Below are 17,109 nucleotides of genomic sequence, written 5' to 3' on the forward strand. Positions count from 1 at the left end.
GACAGAGATAGTGTATTTGATGCTGTTAGAGCTGCTATTGCTGTAGAGCTTTTAGATTATGGAATTTCTAAATCATAGACTAAGCAAAGTTAAGGTGCCTAAGACAGCTGCTTAGAAGTACATTATCACAATAAGCAAAATTAGCAATTTGTTCTGTAGGCTTAAAGTCAATTTTCTTTGATGGCCAAAACAATAAAACGCGACTAGTAGTAAAGGCTTAATTACTGAGGAACATCACTCTAATAGATAAATCTCAATCCATTTTCCTTGATCATGTTTCTCCATCAACTATATCATCTGCAGATATCAAAGATGCTCTTACAGGTTTTTTTTTGATGAAAACAAACAACAACAAAACATGTGTTAGCTATTGGTGCTGATGGAACTAACAAAAATACTGGCGTAAACAAAGGTGCAACAAAGTTAATGAAACTACATTTGGGACATCCAGTTTAATGGCTAGTGTGTATATTCCACTTTAATGAACTACTATTACAGCATTTAGTATTGCATTAAGATTGAATCACTTCTGGATATACTGCATTCAGTAGGAACATTGGGAAAGCACTTTCAAAGTGTCAGAAATTGTCAATTGTAAAATTTGATGCAAGGCATAATAACTTACTGAGTGCTTAGCATTCTTCTGTCTACAGAGCTTGTGATACTTACTAATCATGTTCTTTGATTCTATGCTCCAGTGTAGTTCTTCATAAAATTTAGTATTGTTATCGACTTCAACTAAATCGACTAAAAATCAAATAGTCGAAAGTCGAAATAACTCGACTTTGAAAAATTTAATAGTCAATTTAATCGACTATTGGTCTCCTACTAATTGACTAAAAGTTGATTTAGTCAGGTAATCGTCCTAATATCCTTATTTAAATTATTTTACTTGATGTAATTTTATCAATCTTTAATATTGTTATGATGCTGAACAATTAGTAAAGATATATATTTATAAGTAGTTTATCTTGTAAAGATAAATTATTTATAACTATTGAGCCATGCGTAAAAATATCATTCATTGCAGTTTTTTAATTCAACCAAAATATCTGAGCATTGAACCTAATTTGCTGTATCACATAAACTTAACTCTTAGCTTACTGTATGTAGCACCACTTCATTAATGTTTACTTTTCTCATTATAGTAACCAGTTGATGTTTTTTAAACCAAAATGTTAAGTAATGTGTTATAGTACTCAGTTAAGGATGCGAAAATATTTTATAAATCTGCCACCCCGAAAAAAGTTAAGCAGCCCCATCTGCCCCCACCTATCTACGCCACCATTTTTTTTTAAACCAAATTTTCTGTTAATATTTGCTTTAATTGCTGTGAAAAATGAATAAAAATGCACATATGTATTTTTTTCTTTACTTTGTGATATTAATTTCCGTTTTACTTTGTTTGTTTATTCGATTTTGATTCATCTAATAGATTAGATGAATTAAAATTGAAAGAAAATGCTCTTGATATAGCAACAACATGTGTTATTATAACAGTATTGCATACCACCTAGGATTTTTGTTTACTCACTTAAAAGTCTACCTGTTCATTCCTTCTAAAAAATAAATTGTCAAGCAACATAAACCCTTTCAAGACGGTTTTTTTTTTTTAAAAATAGTAACATGTTTTAGTACCCAATCAATAGTACCCAATCTATTGGAAAAGTGCAAACAAATTATCTAGGGGTCGGCGGGGGTGGTGGTACAAGCATGTACCAGCACTCTTCTATAAAGGTTCATGTGTACCATTAGTACCATACAAACATTGTTCTTGAAAAAAGCTGAACTTTTTATTGTTAGATAATATACAATTATTTTTAGATATTTTTTGATATACAATATTTATTGAGAAAAAATATTTAATTAAATTTATAAAGTATAATTGACATAAAAATATATAAAGTATAATTGACATAAACAAAAATGAACATACATACATATTACAAAATATTGTAAGTATGATAGGCTGAAAAACATTTTGAACATAATGGGAGGTCATATTCCAGACAAATTGTTTTTATTCATTTTATGTTTGGTTTTCCGCACATCTACATCTATGTCTTTATGTTCCTTCCACAGGAATATGTGGAGATTTTGAAGATGTGCAGTTTTTTCCTATGGTCCTCCTCTCGACAATAAACTCTGTACAGTTGCAGTTTTTCTTCCTCATTTATCATTTCCTCTGCCAGGGGAAACAATAAATGCTTCCAAAGAACTTTTTTGTTTGTGGACTCTTATGTTTTATCCAAGAATTTACAACGGACATCAAAAGTAAGCGATAAAACACTTTCTTCCACCATTTATTCAATTTACAATCCAGTTCATATAGTCCTATCATTTGGTCCGCTAAATCCACCCCTCCCATAATTTCGCAATGAAACGCAATCATCTCTGGGCAAGAATCACTACATTTTAAGCCATCTTTCAAAGTCTCCGTCACTTCTGTAACATTAGCTTTAAGAAAATTACTCTATATAAGCACTTCTTTCGTGTCTTGCCATTTCACAAATAGCAGTCCATCTTTACTGCACTAAAATACATATTCACCTCTTTTCAGCTTTTTATTAATTGTTTAGGTAAATATTTCTATTTTTGTTGCACGCTCCTAAAGCGTCATCAACAAATAAAAATATATGGATTTCAAGCAAATTTTACTCACAAAAGACCTCTAGATCAGCTATGTAATTTAGTGGTACATATATGTACCGAGAGTCTCGAAAGGGTTAAAGTATATGATTATGATAAAATTTTTATTCAAATATTTTGACTAAATCAACTAAAAGTCGATTTAGTCGATTTTAAAAATGTATTAGTTGATTTTTGTCGACTTTGAAAAATACATTAATCGATTTAGACAGTCAAATAATTTCAAAATCGTAACAACACTAATAAAATTGTAACCCCGAATGCTAAATAGGGACAAAACACTTGTGGTGCCTAATTGAGTTCTTCCATTTTCTTTCTAAAAGTGATCTACTTATTGTTGATAAATGTATTCAGAGAAATGCATGTTTTGGTCATTCAGAAAATATCTTGCAATGCCCTGTTGCAAAGTCTTCAGAAGTAAGAAAATTCAAAATTTCTATTCTAAATATTTTTGCAGTTGATTACCATAATCTCATATGTTGGGAAGAACTTCAATGGATTCCCCACCTATGTTGAAAGATTTAAGTAATGATAAAATTGAAAATGCAATACAAATTATGCAAAAATTAACACCAGATGACTTCCAGTGATAAACAACTGCATTTATTTTAATACAATTAAGTTTAAATCAATCTTCAGGCATCTAAATGCCTCATGTTATACAAAATGTTTCCTGGGACAGTAGCATTTCTAAGAAAAAGTATGAATTTTTTTTGAAACTCCTAAGCATTTGAGTTAAAATGGTTCTATTACCACATTTAGCTTTTGACCTTTGACCTCCTTGCAGAGATTTCATAAATATATTTTTTTAATGTTATTTAGATGCTAGAGCAACAACATATTGTTATCCAAAGCCATTTGAACAAAAAATGGAATAATGACCTACCCTAATCACAAGATCTTAACTCTATAAAAAATATATGGCAAAGGATTGACCTATAATTAAAAAGCTGCAGAACTCAATCAATTGAGCAAAGAAGCAACTTTTAAATGAGTACTGGTTAAAGGTGCCTAATGAGATTTAGATTCTTTGTTCTTTGCTGCTGCCAAGTCAAAGGAGACCACTTTCAATTATTAAGGTTGCAATTTTATTAACTCATTACTTTTCATTTTATAAACCTTACCTCAATTAAAATTTTGTCATTTAGTTTTTAATTGTATATTTAGTTGATTAATCAACTAAATATACAATTAAAAACTAAGTGACAAAATTTATACCAATATCAAAACTAATGATATTTTTTTAAAAATCTATTTTCAAAAAAATTCAATATTATTATCTAGTTTTGTTGTTAAAAATCTTTAAAATAAATGACTTAAAAATACTCAAATGTTTGATTTAAAAAACACCTCAGTTAAAGTTTGGTGCACAGTTGCAAAAGAACTTTCATTTTTTGTGCCATTTGATATAATATATAGACAATATTCTCATTTGCAATCACTGGTATTTTGCAAGTATTGTAAACACCACTATTGGTGAAGAGTTTCAAATACAAGCACTTTTAAAAAATTAACTCAACCTCAATTTGCTTTTCTAACTCATCCACTCGATGTTTTACATCTTCGATTTTGCCAAATGATGCCAGTAAATATGACTTTTCATCTAATAATGACAACAAAAAAAAATGAACTTCTTGACCAGAAAATTCTTGCAATTTAACTATCATCAACATAATTTTGGTTTCAAAAAAAACAATTTTTTTTCCCACAATGAAATGCCATTTTTGTAATCTTATATCAACTATCTATTATTTTTACAAACTTATAAACCTTAATCATACAGCTTGACTAATTATTGTATGCATTACATAATAAGCCAATAATACAATAACAAATAATTTTAAAATTATTGAAAACAGAAAAGATTAACAATTTCCTAAGTTCATAAGTAACAGGTAAAATATCAAAATAAATATAAACAGTTTTAAAATTGGCTTAAGGCTGTTGTTTTAAAGTAATTTTATCTCCCTTTCAAATAATAAAAAGACAATTTTAAAAAAGTTCATTGTAAACAATTAAAATGTGTTTGCAAGCAGAAGTGAGAAAATTCATTTTGAAAAAGTGGCTTTATAATCTAATGTTCCAATTAATTGACTGACAAAAAAGCACAAAAATCAAAGGAAAACTGTCAGTTATCATCAAATCACGGAGTGAAGGTTGCAGATGTAAAAAAAGCCAAGAAACCAAAAAAGAAGTCCATCAAACAGGATCAAAAAGTGATTAGATGGATTGATACAAATCCAGGATACTCTGTTAGAGATATTGAAAAAAAGTTGATAATCCTAGAATTCAAAAAAAAAAAAAGAAATGGCTAAAAGACTAACAGGGAGCAGAAATTACCTGGAAGATCCCAACAGCATTTCAGCAAAGACCAAAAACACAGTAAAAAACTGCTATGAAAAAAGCAAAAAAATCAAAAGTGCATTATAATGGATGATAAAACCTGCAGCAAACTCGACTGTTCCACACTCCTAGGCCAGCAATTTTATACAATCCAACAAGGAACGAGCCTAATGTTATGCTAAAAGCAATTAAAACCAAAAAGTTTGGCAAGATATCTGTTCTTGCAATTTCAAAACCCAGCAATTTTTCATAAACTGAAACATAATTTTCAAAGTTTACATGAAAAATGCTTAAAAAGCAACTTGTACATTTGATATGAAAGCATGATAATCTAACCTTGTCTTCTGCCACAACTTTATACGTTTGAAAAATTTTGGGTAAGCATGAAATGTAAGCTGCACAAGAGCAAAATTGCAGCAGACATTAAACTATTATACCAAACTTGGGGCATGGCATCACAAAATTTTACAAAATTGTCATCCAAAAGCTTATGTGAGGTGTCTGCAATAATTGAAGAAACTATTTGATCAGCTCAAAGATGATGCTTTATAAAAGCTTTACTGTAAACAATAGAAAAAATTCTCAAAATCCATTAAGTAGTTCACGCAATATTTCAAAAATCCAATGGGTCATTATCATTCTGGGCAGTCTTTACAGCATTAAATCTCATCCTTAATTAAAATTAAAATCAGCTACAGACTGTGTAAGAAATATTATTAAAATATCAAAATTATATTTAAATACAACAACTTTAACAACTAGTTTTCTTTTATTAAAAATCTTAAAAAAGTAAGGATTTAGGCATTAGAATATTTTTAGATAAACAACAACAAAAACTCTAAGAAAGATATAAAAGATTTTCATGGTTCCTAAAGAAGCCTTAAACAACATTATAAAATTCCTGCAATCCAATCTTATTGCTGTGTAGATCATTCCTCCTTAAAGTTCCTTTGAATGAAGCACTTTTTTAATTTACAGACCAGTAAATATGCCATCTTTTCTTAGACATAAGAATATGTACGAAATTGAGACTATATGTATTAAAACTATGCCTCACTTGGACATATTGCTTTTAAAAATAACTTTGCAATTCCAATATTGATATGCAGTGGTGGCAATAGAACTTTTCTGCAATCAATAAGTGTTTGATAAGAGGTGTTGTATTGTCAAGAACCATTATTTCTTTTAAATTCCAGACCTGTTCTCAGTAAGGTTCTTTGGTGCCTTGACTGTTACAACTCCAGATCTCTAAATCATCAAGCTCATCCTAGTTAAGAATAGAAAAATTTATATTTTTTAAAAATTTGTTTGTATTTTAAAATGTCTTGTTAACTTTGAGAAATAATGGCTAAACTAAAAGGTGTACAACAAAGACTGTTGTTGTTGTTTTACTTTTCTACAATAAATTCTAACATGTACTGTTTATTTAGTTCATCCATTTAGTAGGCAATAAAGTACTATGTCTAAAAATTATTTAAACAAGCATATTTCTATGTGTCATAACCCATCTTTTATCCCTGCAGTACATATAGTAAATGATTGCATATTTAAAAACCTGTTCTTAAATTTTAGTAAGTAATATACATGCCAAAGGAGGACTGACTTATTTAAATATCATATATATATTTATGCTTTTAATTGTTGCTTGTATTTACAATTTGGAAAAATAATATACCCCTTTTACCACCATATGGATAATCAATATTACTCTAAATAAAATATTCTTTAAAACATATCAACAACATGCTGCATGTAAAGTAAATAAACTATATAACTTTACACAATTTACTCTATTAAGATTAAATTTTAGAGCTTTATAGGTCTCTTCAATAGTAAAAATAAATTAATGATACAAATACCCTTGATGAGTTTGACTTTTTACAAGCCAACTTCCTCCTTCCTGAAAAGTTCCTCAAAAGTCAATAATTGCCTAGTGAAATTCAAGCTTTGCTTTAAAACTGAAACTTAAGCAAAAAAAGTTGACTTAAGATATATAAACAGTACTCTAAAACAGATATAATTTTTACCTTCTAATGCATGTAAATTGTCATTTAATTCTATTATGATTGTTTCATGATGTTCCTGCTTTATTAATAAATCTTTTCTGTTTTCTTTGGAAACAACCTGTGATTAAAGGGCAATTTAAAAAAATAAAAAAAGGTAACAAAATTAAGGAACTAATGTATTTTTTTAGATATTGAATTAATCATTACTTTGATCACTTAGTTAGAAAAAACATTATAGAAACCTACATTTAACAAAGTCTCTACACCAGTAAGCTGATGAGCTTCAAACTAAAATAAAATAGTAGTACACCATTACATTTTTCTCATCCATGTCACTATTACCAGCTTTTGTTATTGATCCTACTTGTAAAAAGAACATTTTTTAGTTTTGAAATTCAATTTAGTAGAGAAATGAAACTTCAAGCTAAAATATTTTAAAAGATTTGTTATTCTGGAAAAATATTTCTTTAAAAACATTTCTCTGATTCTATTATATAATTCTAATATATCATAGCCAACTAAAATGCGATCTGTTGCAGCATGAATAGTTCAATTCCAAGAGTATTTTCTTGCAAAATCATAATTCTAACTATAGTTCCTAATATTCAGATCAATTGGATTATCTTTTGCTCCCATATGTAATAGACACATTCTCACCTCGAGGCAATAAGTAAAAGATTGAGGACTGTAGAATAACTCTAAATTCTTCTTAAAAAAGCTTGGCTTTAAATTAAGGCTAAAGTTAGTAATATGAAAAACCTTAAGGGTTTGTCTCAAGTACTGACTGGTGTGCATTCCAGGTCAACAAAACACAAGATAAAAAACTTTTATTAATATAATTTTTTTTTTTTCTTATCAGATAAAACAATAGTAAGGAAGCAATATCCTCAGTGCACAAAAAAGTAACATTAAATTATTAAAAGGAGAGTGAGGACAAGCCAAACACATTCCAAAAAAAAAAAAAAAAATCAGTGTTAAAATCAGTGGAGAAAAATGTTTTGAAAATGCATTGCCAATTAAGCTCAAACATTAATCAATATTTTGAGGCAATTAAATAGAAATTAATAGATAAGCAGATAATCTGCTCATCTATTTATTTCAATTGCTTCAAAATATTGAATTGGTCAAAATAGTCAACCATCATGAAGATGATATTGCATTTAGAATGTTAAACTAGTCTATGCTTTTTCATTGGTTGCAGACATTATCTGTGTGAAAATATACCAATAAGCGCACAAAACTGGTAACCAGAAAATCTAAAAGTACATACCCTATTTGTTGAGATTTGAGAAAAAACTATTTCATTAAACATCAATATAAAATTAATTTTATAACAGTTAAATGCTGTCACACTGTAAAGATCTAATACAAAAAAAGTTAATTCTTTATCTAAAGATTGATCTATGCTAGATATTTCTTCTTACATTCCATTGAACTGTTGTTTTAACATCTGTCTTAGTGATCATAAAATAATCAAATAATAAGTTAAAACAAACGGCTTCTAGAGATTATTTCTACAGACTATGAAAACAGGAATGTTAAAGTTAATTTGAATCACTTTTCAATAGCACATGGAAAAGAGAAATTAAGGCTTACAATGGATGAAAAAAACTCTTTCCTGCTGTTATGTTTTTTCTTTTTTGAAATTTTTCAGATTTAGAAAATCTTTAACTTAACATTAAAGAAAATATTTTCAAGACTTTCCTAATATTTGTGTTTAAATTTGATTTGTTAAAAATCAAGCTTGAGAACAACTAAAGTAAAATTAATTTGTAAAAGAGTATTCACCTCAAGCTTACTTTTCAGTTGCGCAATTTCCATTTCAATTTGATGCAGATTTAGTTTTTGCAAGTTTGAACATGACTTTTCTGTAGCAACTAAAAGATAATAAAAGGAGTAAATTAACATTAATTTTGAATCAGCTTATAATTATTGCTTACCTTTTAATAACTCAAGCGCATTAAAAAAATTAACAACATAAAATAATTTAAAATAGCTTCTTTCTAGCATTAACTAATTATAAAGAATTTGGAACACCTTATCTTTTACTATTACCATACAAACCAGTGTATAAGTTGAGACCTAAAGCCTTTTTGGATTGGTAAAAAAGTAACATTTTTTTATACATCAAGTAGACTTATATATCCAGTCAAGATATTTTTAAAACTTGATAATTTAAATCAAAATTAAATAAGAATAGTTATATATGGGTACTCTGCATACACAAAGGGACCAAATATACATTGATCAATTTATACCACTATATGCAGCTTTATCTAGAAATAATTAAATCTGTAATATCTATTGAATAAAAGAAGATAAAAATTTAAAAAAAATTACTTTTTTAGTTTTCTTAGAAAGCAAACTAACCATCCATGTTAAATTTATATGAAGTTTACAAAGAGAAAAAATTATAAGGTTTTAATGAGAAAACCCAAATGTAAACATGTCTTTTATGTGGTTTAATACAATTAAATTTAAATACTCAGCCAATAGTACATTAGCTGGCACCTGTAAAAATAATAGTAAAAAAAAGCAAGAAGTTTAAAAAACTACTTATGCTGTTTTAGCTTAAGACATAGAATTGTCCTTAGGTGTTTCTTACATTATTTGACTAACTACCTACCCAAGAAACTTTGAAATAAAGAAATACCAGAAAAGCATAATAGAATATACATGATATGCAAATGGCTAGATTATAAATCCTTAACAACTTAAATACATTTTTAAGTAATAGGCTTGTGAAAAACTAACCAGAAAAAAATAACCCATAAATAATGATCCCACATTTCTGAATACAAAAGGCTTTATTAGCCAAAACAGTCAGCTTCACAATCAATGACCTTATGCCATCTATTCTTCAAGGAACCATGTCTCTCTCCTAAAAATGTGTTTAAGGAGACATCAGGGTATACTTTCTTTATCCTTCTTATTGCCTCACTTGTGTTTCATCCTCAGCTGAACAGAAGAAGTAAGCAATGGCAAATATGGTCTTCAAGCAACTAATGCAAAAATTTTTTTGATAGATTTTGACAGTCCTAATACTTCTTTAAATATCATCTACTGAAAAATAATTTCATCAGGAGAGCTGTTTAAGTTTACAATTTAAAAGCAAAATATTTTTAACTTACGATTTGTTCTTTGTGTTATGAATTGATCATTCAAACAATCTTTGCTATCACTATTTCCTTGAGGAATTGGAGATAACTATATAAAAAAAGATTTCTTTAAAGATTTAGAGATATATCAAACTAACCTACTTTAAAAGAAAATAAAATACCTATAATAGGGTGGTCCTTATTCATTACAAAAAAAATTTTCTTCAGTTTTCTGACGGGGCACCCCCTTCAATGGTTGACGTTTATGAAAAAATAATTGTACTGAAAATTTTATTTGAAAAAAATACATTTTAGGGGTCTCTACCGCAGAGTTTATATCTATAAAAGTGCCCACAGAAGGCTCATGCTCAGTATTCTACAATATGAATGATTAGAACAAATATGATCACAGAGCACAACATTGCTTTATTGACGCACATTTAAACAACTGTTATAGTGTTACATATTGTAATTATTATTGTCCTTCTGTGTTGAGACTGTCAAAGTGACAAAAACCGTCTAGTTAGTCCATTGCCAGGGTATTCTTCGCTCGATCAGGAAATCGCTGGTGGTACTTCTTTACAATTAAGAGAAGCCACTGTTTCTGCTCCTCATCGTTTGTGTGCAGCTTGTTGTATTCATCCATTAAGGCAACTCCACGTTCTGCTATGTCATTCACAACTCTCATACTACTGACAGTGTTCTTCGCCAACTGATAGTCAGCATCTGTAGACCAGAGCTTCACATCTTTGTTGAGGAAAGTTGACGGTAGACCAGTGATGGTGAAGAATCTACGACTGCTCTCGGTGACAGAGCCTTCCAAGTTCTTGGAGCTCACCAGCGTAGGATCAACAGCTATCCTCTTCAAAGGATATTCTGCACCCGGTGCTTGCAGGGCACTGACCATCAGACGTTTAGTGTCATCGGAGACTTCGTCATCAAAGAAAGCCAATGCAATCAGTTCTTCTGACAAGTACTACAAATGTCCTAAAATTTTCTTCATTGCGACCTGAGAGACTGCTTGATTCTGTGCCTTGTATTTGTGGATCTCCTTGATAAGCTTGCGATCAACACGAGGTGAAGATGGCGCTGACGGCGCTCTAAACCAGGCCTTGACATACAGAGTCACTGTGAAAAGACACGTCTGCTATTCTCTTCTCTTCTTTCTTTGTCATCATGAACTGGCTTCTTAGCATCCATATTTTCGATGAATAAACAGCCTTAGCCATCCATCTGGCTCGATGCAGTCCTGCCGGAGCTTTGAATGAGCATCCTTGAGATGGAACGCCTCCCAGAAACATTATTGTCAGCTCTAGCAGTTCGCGATAATCATCACGAGGCTGAAACTGTTGCAGTTGGTTTTCAGCAAATGCAATAATTTCATTTGCAACACTGGAAACGGCACTGTGCACGATGTCATTCAAACTAGATGCCTGAAAGTTTGACCGGTCAATGATTTCCCAACTGCTTTGAAACCTTTTAAAAATCATAATGTCTGGACCCTTTGAAGGGCCAAGAGAAAGAGTAACTGTTGCCTCTAAGACTATTTCTAAAATGTGATGACGGCAAGCAAACCAGAGCAAATCTTTGTCAAACTTCTGCTCCAGTAGGATGCAAGCACCATTTCTTGGACCACTATTGACGGAAGTAGTGTCGAAGCACACGCACTTCACTTTATCAGCTATGCCCCACGCTACAGTTACATCATAAACAGCTGTTGCTGCAGCTTCTCCAGTTCCAGATGGCAGCTTTGGTACACAAAGAAGTTGGTCAACTCCTAGTCCAGACACGAGGATTGGGAGCCGGTCCACAATTTTTTTGCTACTGATATCTTCCAGCAATTTCCCATCCCAGTGTATTGTTAGTGGAACTGTTGGCTTGAATTCTGCATTCAAGTTCTCTGCCATTCTCTGCCTACATTTCATCCTTTCTCTTCGAATGGACAATCGATTGATATTAAACTCTGCTGGGTCATGACCGAGGTGCTGCAGTGCTGGAGTCAGGACTAGTGCAGCATTTCTATCACTGACCTTTGCCATATCCAGACATACTGCTAACTTGTCATTCAGTATTTTGTGTGTGCCAAGTTTACGTTTAGTTCTCTTTGAAGTTGTGGTTGATGATGGCTCACCAAATGCTTCATTATCATTACCAGACTCCTGTTTGCTTTCGGAATTCTGAAGAATAGCTTTCTCCTCTCTGGCCACTCTGTCCTGTTCTTCTCTCTTTTCTTCTCTTGAAGTTTTCTACTCTACTGTGAACATCTCTTTCTCTTTTGGCCATGGCTTTGTCAACACTTCCCATCTTACCACGTCGTCCCGCCTCACGCTGAGCTAACAGGAACTCCCTGTCCTCCTGCATGCTAATCATCTTCATGGCGTCCGCATGAGCAATGTCAAAAAGACTCTCTAAGCCATCCTGCCATTCTTCTTCCTTCTTCAGTAGACTTTCAGAGCTCTTTGCTTTATTTTCCTTATTTTTCTTCAGTTTGTCATATTCATGGAACAGACATTCAACTTTTTCAACAACGTGTTTCTTCAACCGTGTCGGGATGCGGGCTTTAGCCCACACTTCAAGAACGTCATTAGTTGTTGAATGTGATGCTTCACGAACGGTCTGTTTGGTGGCCTCTTTGTAATAGAAGAAAAGTGCCATGACTTCCTTCTTTGACGTTAACTTTGTAAAGCTGAGAATTTCAGACATTTGGCCTATCAGCCACAACTCAGTTTCTCGTCTTGTAGTTGGTTTCGAAGTCCTACAGCAAGCATTGGCCATCTCCCTTAAAATAATAAATTTTATTTGTTACCATCCAATTTAATTATTCAAATTATATGTAATTTCTAACAAAAACTTATAAAGCTCAGAAAACTAACTGACAAAATTTATGTTATGCAATATAAATAAACAACAATGACATATGAAAACTCTGACAAGGTCTAAAACCAATAAATAAAATACACAATTATGTGCATAAATGAAAAGTCAAGTTCGATACTATGACACTCAGGCAATTGATATTAATTAACAATTTAAAATGGATTTAGCACAGCGGATCGGTCATTCTGTCTGTTTTATAATAATTCATTGTTAAATCAATATAATTTGGCAAATTAATATTTTAGCAAAAATAAACAAAGAAAACACTCACTTTTGATCCAGTATCCACTAGGTCAGTTGTTACGGAAGTTTCCCTGAGAGAGTCAGTAGTCACTAATTCAGATTCATCAAATATTATTGTTATATTGAGTGTCTGTCAGTGTCTGATTACAAATGACTGACAGCTGGTGAAATGCATTCTGGATAATTTAACAATAAATAACATCATATTGATAAATTATGCAGGCGGTATAGTGTGCAGTGAAAAAGTTCACCAGCATAACAACTAGTGACATGCAGCCACGGAACCCCACATGATACTTAACTATTATATATGTGGTAGGGACCTCTAAATGTTTTCAGATTTAGCTGATTTTTTTTGTGAATTTTTTATGCATGCATATAAACAAAATTCAAGGGTGCCCTGTACAAAAATCAAACTTTGAAAATTAAGGACCACTCTAACCTATAAATAGATTTATATAATATTGCACAAGATAAAATTGCTAACATTTATGTGACTTTTATGTAAATTATATTTATGAATGTGATATTTATAAGTATTTATTTGATAAATCATATATTGATATTGTGTACTCTTGTAACTTTATATTCATGAAATTTATGTATAATATTGAGAATAAAATAAGAACATTTACCTACCAATTGTAATAAATCACTGACAGATTTATCAGAAGAATTGCTGATTGAAGATTTTTTAGGTGCAGTAGTTTTTAAAGCTTTTGATAACTTTTGATCATTTTCATTTCTTGATATGCCATTTGAAAATTCTAATTGTTTTTCTTTTGAAAAAGAAACTGTTATTAAATCAGAAGAATTTACTGAACTATTAGTGTTAGGAGAGGATATTGGTAATGATACAATTTTAGTTTGCTGAGAGATATTTGAAGAATTTTTCATACTTATTGGAGTTCTTGGCTGACTTAATTTTTTACTGTTTACAACTTTGTCTTGAAACTGAATTGGCTGTATATATGATAAATCTGTTAGAACTTCAGATTTAATACCAGTTGAAGTAATAGGTAGTGGTGGAGCCTTCCGCTTTATGGATGGCACTTTTCTAACACCTTCATTATGCATATCAAAAATTTTTTCATCTATTAACTCAAACTGGTAATCACTCTGGAATGAACTCTTGTCTTTTTTTATTAGATGTTTGGGTTTAGCAGAAACACTTGGCTTTATAACAGCTTTTGCTATTGAAGAAATCTTAATTTTTTCAAGTTTCTGATTTTCAATAAAATTAGAATTTGAAACTCTAGTGAAATCAAAATCCTTATCACCTACACTATTACCAACAGATGGATTTCTAAACTTCATATTCTCAGGAATATTGTTAAGGATTTTGACAAAACTTTTTGGAAACTTTCCTTTCTTGTTATCTAGAACACCTATTAACCAAAAGTCATTTAATTCTAGAATTAAGGAGATGTAATCTCCTACAGATATTGTCAAATCATTTTCCTCTTGTGCACAAAAATTATTTATTGCTACAGCACAATACTCAGACGTAAATAACTTTGGTAAACACAACTCCTGAACACATACTGTAGGAAAGACACCTTTAGCAGTACTTGAATACCCTATACTCCAGTGTTCATCAATTACACGTGTCAACCCAATAACATCACCTTTAGTCAGAGAAAGATGATCATTTTGATCTCCTGCAAAACTGTTTATAACAACTCCTATTTTTTCTGGAGTTATGTTAAATATCATTTTAACATAACAAGATGGAAATTGTCCAAAACTTTGTTTGGAAGTACCTTCATACCAATCACGATTTATCTTTTTGGAAACAAAAACAACATCTCCCACATGTAAAGATAAATCGCTTTCTCTTTCTGCAACAAAGTTGAATAATGCTTTATAAACACCTGAAGCCATGAATAACCAATCATTGCAATGATCTTCGTTTGTAAAATAAATGAAAACAATTTCCCATTTATATATATACCAACCTAAAAAACATTTTTTTTTTAATTTTAAATTAAAAAAAAAAAATCTTTTCTATAGATTGCAAGTAAATATTTATACTAAGATAATAACTTAGAGGAAGAAAGTTTTACATGTTCTTAGAGAACTTTGGTAATAAAAATGCTTAAATGAAAAATAATTTATATGTACAGTCTACACCAAAAAAAACCTAAGTAAAGTTAACAAACATATATAGTACAAAATAATTGCTAGTAGAGTTATTATTTGTATTATCATCTTGATTGTATCATTTTATTTGGAACCAAATGTCTTCAATTAGTACTTGGTTATAGCACCTTTTGCAGTGCAGACTGCTTCAGTTCTCTGAGACATCTTATCAACAAAACTTGTTAACAATAATGGTTCAAAGCTATTTCAAACCTCTTGAACACATTTGAAAAGACAAGCATCATTATTACATGTTCTGTTTTAAATTTTATGATTGAGTAACTACCATAGGTTTTCAATTTGATTTAAGTCAGGTAACTGACTTTGGAAGCACGTTTTTTTTAAATATTTCCATGCAATTTGGCTCTGCATGATGACAAAGATCCCAAGGAACTGGTTTTGATCTATAATGCCATAAATCTTGCAAATCCTTCCAATAGCATGTGCACCAAAACATCCCATATATATCTTTTGCAGATGCTTAACAGTGGCTCTAATACACTCAGGACTTTTTATTGCTATGCCTCCAAACACGGAATCTTCAAGCACATCTTAAGCCAAAAACAGATTTATCTGATCAAACAACTTATTTCCATTGGCCAATAGTCCATTCTTTATGCATACTGTATGATTGAAGCCTATGTGCAATGTTGACCTTTAATAGAAGTGGGTTCTTGACAGTCCAATCAGAAATTAAGCTTTTGCATTCATGCAAACAATAAGTCATAGTTTTTCTAGAAATGTTAGTAATACCAGTTTCTACTTTTATTTAATTTGTAGAAATGTGCCAATTTTTAAGGGCAGCTTGTACAATACATCTGTCATCTCTTTCTGTAGCTTTTCCCTTTCTTCCTAATCCAGACCAACGGACTTTTTTTCCTGTTTATACTTCTTTAAAAAATCAGAAATTGAGCTTTTCCACATGCAATTTCACTTACAATATCTCTGAGTCTTTCCAAACTATGATATCTCATAGTTTGGAAAGACTCAGAGATATTGTAAGTGAAATTGCATGTGGAAATTCTTCCTTCATTGTTTTTATTTAGGACTATCTTTATCTATACATTATATATTTGTATATCAAATCTAAAAAGTAAAAAATTACCATATTGCATCAATAATAAATTCATATCATATTTTACATATATACAGAATCAGGGTAAGGTTAGCCCTGTCTATAAACAATTTATATTTTGTTAAAAAACCATAAATACTACTAGAGTTATTGAATCATGATTATGATCTAAGTCTAAATGCAAAACTGTTGAGAAAAGAAGAATAAACCTTAATTAAATGAAAGTCATGTTTAATATAGAAGTAGGATAAATGATATTGAAATAAACAAAAAATATTCTAAAATTGGGTTAAACTTTGGTGAAATATGTTGAAAATCTGTAAAGATCTGCAAAAAAAAAAAAAAAAAGAAAAGAAAAGAACTTGGTGGGGTTTTTTTGGCATTGACTGTATAAATAGAAACTCTTCAAGTAATATAACTTTCTTTTTTAGTGAACTTAAAAACTTTGTGAGGTTTATAATTTTGTTTGGAGAACAAATTACATTTCCTTATCAAAATACAGTTTTTTCTTGTTTCAAAAATTAAGAAAAAAGAAAACTTAGCTAACTTTTGATGACTACAAATTTTACTTAAAAAAAATTCCTCCCAACTAACATTTTTTCAATAATCAAAAAATATATAATTTTTCTCCAGTAATAAGAATGCAGTACTCCTAAACGGTTTACCTGCACCTATT

At 30.5% G+C, this 17,109-nt stretch overlaps 1 protein-coding gene across 1 annotated transcript in view; it reads right to left on the reverse strand.

The window, feature by feature from the left end:
- Positions 1-17,109, reverse strand: part of LOC145186262 (dynamin-binding protein-like) — a 59,383-nt gene that overhangs the window by 40,201 nt on the left and 2,073 nt on the right. The window contains exons 2-7 of the mRNA XM_090094593.1: positions 13,856-15,199; positions 10,130-10,205; positions 8,787-8,875; positions 7,245-7,286; positions 7,020-7,116; positions 4,170-4,252 (exon numbers count right to left, since the gene is read on the reverse strand). Of these exons, the coding sequence (XP_089950719.1) occupies positions 4,170-4,252; positions 7,020-7,116; positions 7,245-7,286; positions 8,787-8,875; positions 10,130-10,205; positions 13,856-15,199 (1,731 nt within the window). The remainder of the gene's footprint in view (positions 1-4,169; positions 4,253-7,019; positions 7,117-7,244; positions 7,287-8,786; positions 8,876-10,129; positions 10,206-13,855; positions 15,200-17,109) is intronic.

The sequence above is a fragment of the Hydra viridissima genome, unplaced genomic scaffold (genome assembly GCF_058129835.1).
Source record: "Hydra viridissima isolate aposymbiotic clone 2 unplaced genomic scaffold, HvirCarnegie_v1 scaffold_8, whole genome shotgun sequence".
NCBI classification, from domain to species: domain Eukaryota; kingdom Metazoa; phylum Cnidaria; class Hydrozoa; order Anthoathecata; family Hydridae; genus Hydra; species Hydra viridissima.